General features: G+C 48.9%; 1 protein-coding gene across 1 annotated transcript; it reads left to right on the top strand.

Moving 5' to 3' along the window:
* Positions 1-1,140: 1,140 nt before the first annotated feature.
* On the top strand, positions 1,141-8,561 carry LRRC47 (leucine rich repeat containing 47). Its single transcript, XM_074560441.1, has 7 exons — positions 1,141-1,834; positions 1,909-2,355; positions 3,103-3,219; positions 3,481-3,596; positions 5,615-5,717; positions 6,141-6,230; positions 7,183-8,561. Exons 1-7 carry the CDS (start codon positions 1,172-1,174, stop codon positions 7,420-7,422), a joined length of 1,776 nt encoding a protein of 591 aa, XP_074416542.1. The 5' UTR covers positions 1,141-1,171; the 3' UTR covers positions 7,423-8,561.
* Positions 8,562-8,569: the final 8 nt, after the last annotated feature.

Here is an 8,569-nt window from a genome sequence, read left to right as displayed (position 1 = left end):
GCCCAGAGAGGTGGTGGACGCCCCATCCCTGGAAGCTTTTAAGGCCAGGCTGGACGGGGCTCTGAGCAACCTGATCTAGTGGGAGGTGTCCCTGCCCGTGGCAGGGGGTTGGAACGAGCTGATCTTTAAGGTCCCTTCCAACCCTGACAATTCTATGATTCTATGGTACTCAATGGTACGAATTGGAAACAATTTAGAAGTGAGAAAATGGAAACTGTTTTAGGATGTGGAAGGACCTTCTTTGAGCGCAGTAGTACCAGCTGTCATTTTTAAAGGATGAGCTCACCGTGCTGCTTCCTTTCACTTAATAAACAACATGTTTTCTACAGTGGCAAAATAAACACTGGTGTGAAAAACACAGTGAAGTTTGTCCCTCTGCGCTGGAGTCTGGAGTGAAACGTTCTGGAGCAAATCTGTTGTGCAGGTGCAGGTCTGGCTAATGGAAAAGAGTTCTCCAAGCCGTTGGACTGTAAAACTTCAATCAGCAATGTCGGCACATCGTTATTAAAGAAAGAACAGACTGTCATCCTTCTCTCATGGGCTTTTTTATGTCTGATTTCTTTTTCCATCCTGTACCTGAATGTCAACCAAGTTGTTTTCGTCCGTCTAAACTGCAGAGACGCCTCAAGAGTGGCCAGTGTCCCTGCGCACCAGAATCCATCTCGTCTCCAGTGACCACTAGGACTTCCATCACCTCGAGAGAGCATTTATATAGATTATGCGGTTCCTAAGTACTGGATAAGCAGATAAGGTATTTAAATCCTAGAGATTTTATTGCTAGCATTACAAGAGAAAGTCACAGATGTTAAACACGTGTATTATTTTTATTGCACTTATTTAATAAAATTGTTTAGCGAGTTTGGGTGGCACCTCTGCGTTTTCAAGCTGTTAGAGCAGAAATCTGTGCAGGGTGGGGAGAAATCGCGGCTGCGGAGGCGAGGCCAGGGCAGCACGGCGCTCTGTCTGAATGTCCCGTGATGCCACCCCCGGGTTTCTGCCTTTAAGGGTGTCGCTTTCTGAGCCATCGGGCAGAGCGGATCGCGGCCCGGCCCCCGGTTTATTCCCGGTGGAGGCGGGATGGCGGTGGGTCCCCGCTCCCTGCGCATCCCGGGGCGGCGGCGGGGCGGGCCGGGGCGGGCCTTGCGCGGCGGCGGGCGGGCCGGGGAGCGCCATGGCGGCGGCGGCCTGGCCGGAGCTGGAGGCGGCGGGGCGGGAGCGGCGGCGGGAGCTGTCGCTGGCGGGCGCGGCGGTGGCGGAGCGGGTGGCGGCGGGCGGCGGGCGGCTGCCGGCGGCGCTGCTGGCGCTGCCGCTGCTGCAGTCGCTGGAGCTGAGCGGGTGCGCGGCGCTGCGGGAGCTGGGCCCAGGGCTGGCCGCCGCCCTGCCCGCTCTGCACACGCTGGTGCTGCGGGGCAACGCGCTGGGCCCCGCCGGGCTGGGCGCGGGGCTGGGCGGGCCGCTGCCGGCCCTCCGCCTCCTCGACCTCTCCGGGAACGGCCTGGAGGCGCTGCCCGCCGCGCTGGGGGGCGCGGGGCCGGCGGAGGAGGAGGAGGAGGAGGCGGCGGCGGCCCCGGCCTTCCCGCAGCTGCGCAGCCTCAACCTGAGCGGGAACCGGCTGCGGGAGCTGGGCCCGGGGCTGGCCCGCGCCGCCCCGCAGCTCCAGGCGTTGCTGCTCTCCGGGAACCGCCTGCGGGCGCTGCCCGGCGGGCTCTTGCCCCCCGCTGGCGGTGGGGCCGCCCTCCCCGGCGGGCCCTTCCCTCTCCTCAGCCGGCTGGAGGCCGCCGACAACGAGGTGGAGGAGCTGGGGGCCGACATCGCCGCCCTGCCGGCCCTCAAGGTGGGAGCCGCCCCGACGCCCCCCGCCCCGAGCCGCGTCCCCGCCGCTGATCCCCGTCTCTCTGTCTCCTCCAGAGCCTGGACGTGGGCAACAACCAGCTGCGGGAGCTGCCCGCTGCCCTGGCCGACTGCCCCCGCCTGAAGGAGGCCAACTTCAGGGGCAACCAGCTGAAGGACAAGCGGCTGGAGAAGATGGTCAACGGCTGCCAGGTGAAGGCCATCCTGGAATACCTGCGGGCCGGCGGCCGTGGGAAGGGGAAGGCCGAGAGTGCCAGAGAGGAGGCCAGGAAGAAGAAGAGGGAGAAGCAGCAAAAGAAAGATGGCAGGGACGGCGAGCAGGACGAGCTGGAGGAGGCAAGCAAGCTGCTGGTGAAGGTCCTGCATATCTCCGAAAACCCAGTGCCCTTGGTGGTTAAAGCGACCCCAGGCGTCAAAGATGTTCGACCTTTCATTGTGTGCTGCGTGCTGAAGGGAGTCAACTTGAAGCCGGGAAACGCTCTGAAGAGGTTCCTGACGGCGCAGGTAAGCGCTGCAGTCTTGTGTTACTCGTTTGCAATGGGAACCTTGCTAGCAGAGTTGGAAATGGACCATTCTAGACTCCTTCCAGCAGATAAGTTTCTGAAATTTCGGGCGAGCTTGTCATCTAGCAGGCGGTGAGAGTACGGTGGGGTGACGTGCTGTCTCCTCAGTCTGCAATAAGCAAAACTGGTTTTCCTGAAGGAGCTAATAGGAGCTCAGATATTGCCATGAGAGGGCGATGAACGCATGTGCATCTGTGTTGCCTCTGTAACAACAGGTTGTTAGTGCTGTGGAACCTGTTGAGAACTGCTAATAAACCTGTGCCCGCGTTAGAAGTACCCTGGTTTGGCCCCAGGTTCCCTCATCTGAGCTAAAACGCTCTTGCATGCCAAACCTTCCAACCCGGGTACGGTAACCACAGGCTTTCCCCAGCATGCTGCTTGCCTGTCCAGGAGATGGCAGGTGTTGGCTTCTTTCAGGTTACAAGACTCACGTATTTGTGATTGTTGTCTGATTTAAAACTGTTTATCTCCCAGTTGAGAAACACATCGTGTGCTGTGCCTCACGGCCTTTACGTTTGGGTTATAATTCAGGTAAAATTGTTCTGCAGGTGAAGAGAAGAGCTCCATTTATTGCAAAAGAGTTAGTCAAGTAGCTGATAATGCTACAAACATTAAATACAGAAGAATCTGAACCCTAGGAGGAATAAATCATATTTTTGGTATATTTTGATGGCATTCTTTCTTTTAGACTAAACTGCACGAAGACATCTGCGAGAAGCGGACAGCAGCCACAATTGCCACCCACGACTTGCAGTTGATCAAAGGTCCTCTGCTGTATGATGTTCAGCCTCCTGATGAACTGAAGGTAGGGCCAGCGGCATCACTGGGCCTTTCCAGTTTTTTCCCTTTTGCTTTCTGGAACTCTGTAGAAAAACAGGTTTAAACTCAGTGTGATCGTAGTAGTCCACGTTAAATAGAAAGTGTATTTCCATACTGAATGAGGTGTTAGGAATGACGGCATACGGAAGTGTGCTTTAATTATTGACTTGCTTGCAGGAGAGTTTTAATAACCCTGGTGTCTGAGTCACTCTTACATTCAAATGTTTGTTTTCCTCGTATGGTGCAGATAACGCCGCTGGGTCGAAAGGAGATCAAGGCAAAGGACCTTCTCCGTCAGCTGCAGTTAGAAGCTGAGGAGCAGAGGAAGCAGAAGAAGCGTCAGAATGTTTCTGGGTTGCACAAGTCAGTATTCTGATCTCTTGTCAGTTTTTCTTCAGGCGGATTTTGGTAACATACGCTTGTATGGAAAAGCAGCACTGAAGAAAGTGTGCTCAGGTGTATTATGGAGCACGTTCTGCAGCGGTGATGGGCCTAATGAACCCAGCACGAGCTTTTAGGAGTTGAGATGAAAAACACTGGGCTGAATTTATGCGTAAAGAGTAACCTGGAGTGAAACAAGGATGATGAGGGCCTTCCGTTACTTCTAGCTGCATCAAGAGCAAATTATTGTCTTATGAGTTATTCTTAGAGGTGATAAACATTTTTAGAATAGCAAATAGAAGGGAAACTGTTATTTGAGGTTCAAAACTCTGCACTGTGTGAGGCCACAACTGGAGTACTGTGTCCAGTTTCGGGCTCCCCAGTTCAAGAGGGACAGGGAACTACTGGAGCGAGTCCAGCGTAGGGCAACCAAGATGATTATGGGACTGGAGCACCTCCCTTATGAGGAAAGGCTGAAAGAGCTGGGACTCTTTAGCCTGGAGAAGAGAAGGTTGAGGGGGGACCTGATTAATGTTTACAAGTATCTAAAGGGTGGGTTTAAGGAGGACGGAGCCAGGCTCTTTTCAATGGTTCCCAGCGACAGGACAAGGGGCAATGGGCACAAGCTGGAACATAGGAAGTTCCGTTCAAATACACAGAAAAACTTCTTTACGGTGGGGGTGACAGAGCACTGGAACAGGCTGCCCAGGGAGTCCCCTTCTCTGGAGATTTTCAAGACCCGCCTGGATGCAGCCCTGAGGGATGTGCTTTAGGCAATCCTGCTCTAGCAGGGGAGTTGGACTAGATGGTCTCTAGAGGTCCCTTCCAACTCTGAAGATTCGGTGATTCCGTAAAAAAACCTATGCAACGAGGACCACCACAAAAAGTTTAAACACAGTTCCAGTACAAGCTCTTATCAGCTTCAAGAGCACATTGCCTTTGTCAACTTTTAGAAATGAAAGTATGTGAAATATAGGTCAGTTATTATCTGGCTTTAACAACAAAGCTGTACGTCTGTTTTGCACTGAATGAAGAAACGTGCTTCTAAACTCTTTTGAAATCCTAATATTTTCAAGGGGAATACTTTATTTTATGAAGCTTAATATTTATGGAAGTGTTTTATAATGCAGCCCCAGTATCGGGCTTTTGGAAACAGCACCACATTAGGGCCAATGCGCTTTTTGCGGATGCAAAGAGTTGGAGGTAAAAGGGATGTCGTTTTAACGCCAGGGTTATAGACATCCCAATGACACTGAGCAACTCACAGACAGCAGAGAAAAACGACATGCCTCTTTTAAAATGCATAGCCTCATAAGTAACAGGTGCAAACGTGAATAACAAATATTACCTTCCCCCTCAAGCACTCATCAACTGATTTGCATGGTCAGAAAACACATCTCCTACACCTGTATGCACAAAGCGTTATATTGTCCCTGTGCACACTCACCCACTTCGCACACATGGTCTGGGTTATTGAAAGTCAAGGAAAGAAGAAAGGAGTGTACGTCACGCACCAGAGGTGCGGTAAATCTGCACGTAGTAAGAGATGAACTATAAAGCGGAGTTTAGTGCTCATGCAGAGATCAGCGCCCGTATCCCTCGCTCACACGGCCCGGGGAAATGTGCCAAGTACGTGGTGGCAGAACCGTGCGTCACCAGAGTAGGTCAGAGGGAAAATTCAGTTAGCTGTCTGGAAGAATCAGACAGCGCACTCTGGTTTTCCTGTTTGAGCAGCGGGATCTCTGAAAGGACTATAGAAGCGTGTCTGTCTACTTCAACAGCGTGGATATTCAAATGTGAGTTACTGGTGGTTCTGGCCCATCACTTCCAGCAGCTGGTGGCTTTCCTCAGCTGCATCACCACAGCACCGTTTCTGCTGGGACTCCTGTTTTTGCTACATGGTAGCTCGGGAACACATTCATTTTTGTTGCCATTTTCTGCCATTGTGTCCAGCTGCCGTTTCGGTTGCTCACTTTTTGCTGCTTTGTTTTTCTTGGCAGGTATCTCCAGTTACTGGATGGCAAAGATAACTATCCATGTCTCGTGGATGCCGAAGGCGTTGTGATTTCTTTCCCACCAATAACCAATAGCGAGAAAACAAAGGTACTCTGTTAGTGGAAATACGTTCATCAGAATTAAACAGTGTTTCTTTCTACTGAGAGATATTTAACTCCAGATTCAAAGATACGCGTGGTTCTGTGAAACTTGTGATTGCATTCCAAATATAAATCTTCAAAGCCTGAATCTTCCCTGCTAGACTGCCAGATTGAGATGGATCTTGGAGTTATATTTTTACCTTTTGGAATCTGTAAAGCTCTGGCAGGCTGTTCCAAAGGCACCAGGCTGCCTTTGCAGAGGTGGCTTTTCTGAAGGGCAAGAATATGGGTTTTGGCTTGTAGAGAAAGGCAGTACTTTGCCTCTGGCTGAACTAAATGAAAGCCTTTCATTCGGTCTGTGTATCGACATGTTGCCAAGTGACTGTGTGTGCTGGGATTCCTTACTGCTTTACCTGTGAAATTCTTACAGATTAGAAAACAGACCCGTGATCTGTTTCTGGAAGTGACAAGCGATACCAGTTTACAGATATGCAAAGACGTCATGGACATGCTAATTCTGGTAAGTAGTTCAGTAAAATAATCCCGTCTTTTCTAGGCGTGCTTCTTAACAAAATGTTTCATTGCTCACATGTATTGAGAAGAATACAGAAGTTGATTTTTATTTTAGTAGTGTTATTATTCCTTCTCTTTCACTTACTCTTCCATTCTTGACATATCGCAAAAGGTTTTTATATTCTTGTATCCCGACTTAACTGGCAGACCTCAAAACTCACCAGGGTAAATAATGTTGTGTTACCACAATTGGAAATTTATGGCTTGACTTTTAACCCCTTCCCGTTGTTAGTGATCTTATGGCTTTAATTGCTGCCAATAAGTTCTTTCAGGGAGATTTCTCACCTCAGCCTGCCTGACAACTAGCTTGCTAGGTCCTATCATTATTACACAATTATCTTTCAGATAGTTTATTATTAGCAGGACAGTCTCATTAAATGCTGTTCAACATGCTTTAATAAAAGCTTTCTTACTGAAAGGAGTAAAACTTGGTATATGGTGAGTACAGGATAGCGTGCTGTTAAATATTTTGCAAGATAAATGTATTTTTTCTTGTCCAGTTAACATAACCTTTAGAACACAGTGGTGAAGGCCAACTGATTTGTGTAGCTGACACAAGGTGGTAACAGAGACAATTTCAAATGGACCGAAAGCAGTCTTATTGGTGCTGATCCTACAGCAGGCTCTTTTTGCTTAGAATCCCGTGCTTTGGCCAAGCCTGAGTTCTGTGTTAAATGCAAAAAATTAAACCGCATAGAAGGAGCAAGACCTCCTGGAGAGCAGAGGAGTGAGAACATCAAAATCCCTTTCACTTTCCTGATTCTAACCCACTGCAGAATGTTTTCGTGCAGACGTTCCTCCAGAGGCTGGCCAGATCCACACCTTGGAAGCAACTTGGGAGTTGCTCTGAGGGCGTAGCCGTAGAATTGATCCTGTTTTCTGTATTTTGCTTTTAACAGAAAATTGCAGAACTGAACAGATTGACCTTGGAAAATAAGGAAGACTCGGGCTCGGATAACGAATCTGATGCTCTTTGTGGACCAGTGAATTTGAACCCCAGCCAAAACGTACAGCCGATGAATCTGCCGCTGGTAGTGGAGCAGGTTCGAGTGGTGGACACAGATGGAAACCTGAAAGTACTTTATCCTTCAAAAACTGACCTAACCACAGTTTCCTCTCTTCTGACTGTAATACGTTAGCAGCTATCAAAGCTAAGAAATTATACTTCTTCTTTTTTTTTTGCCACATTCAACAACACAAGTTGTACACAGTGAGGTGGTTTGGTTTTTTTAAGCAAAGATGCCGTGCATCCTGCCTGGTATGTAAAAACTTACAAGTTTGGTGAAGCTACGGCAAGGAGTATTGCATTCTTTCAGCCTTAATAGAACGTCATCGGTGTTCTGACTAGGTAGAGATAACAGCATCTTCAAATGCAAGCTTAAAGGCAGAGAAGGTATTGGAAGTCAGAGTGCATTAACTGGTAGAGAAAATCATTGTGACATTTTAGCATTTATAAAATGAGTGCAGCCATGTTTTCCTGGAAGATCACTGTTTCTTCCTGCTGTGTTTCAGCTGGATTATTATTTTGGCAGCTAAACTGAGAAAACCAGTAGGTGACAGCATTGAAACAAAGTGGCATGCTGTGTACCAATACTGAAGACAGAACGCAAAACTACTTCGCTAACATCTCATTCTGCATAACGTTACTTTCTTATCTGGAGTAATCGTGAAAATTTAATTGCCATCAGAACTTGAGGAATGAGTTTTAAAGTGATGGTTTCTGTATTCAGGCATTAACACAGCTTCCATTTTTAAGTGAAGTCAGTTGAATTGACTGCAGGGGTTTGCGTCCCAGTGTGTTTTAGAGCCGTCATCCATCCTTGTGGAAATACCAGTTGTAGTGACCTTGTTGTGTACCCGTTGGGTTACTGTCGATTGAGCACTGAATTTATTCTCGCTCATGAAGTTCAGTTCCGTTCAGAGGGCTAACGCTGCCTTACACTGACGCTGCTGGAGCTCCCTGTCTCCCCAGAACACAGCACTCTTGCCCAGCTCCTGCACTTTCTGTCACACTCCCACATGAAGAGTGTTGGGGACGCCTTCCAAAATACAAGCGGTTTGAGTGGTTCTCATTTTTGCAGTCTGTGGGTGACTTTTACATCCAGGCTGCTACCTGTATGAACGCAAACCTCTCCATAAGCTACGGCAACCTACAGATTGCCTTTTTTCAGTTAAAAATTCTACAGAGCTCTAACTGAACTTCTGGATACTGTGTCAAATACGTCCACGTGTTAGGACTTGCATATTGAATGGAAAAATAAAACAGTTCTTGTCGTCATATGTCAC

Source organism: Larus michahellis, chromosome 16, assembly GCF_964199755.1.
Source record: "Larus michahellis chromosome 16, bLarMic1.1, whole genome shotgun sequence".
NCBI classification, from domain to species: domain Eukaryota; kingdom Metazoa; phylum Chordata; class Aves; order Charadriiformes; family Laridae; genus Larus; species Larus michahellis.
Note: the sequence above shows the minus strand (reverse complement) of the source record. Positions and strands in the feature narration are given on the sequence as shown.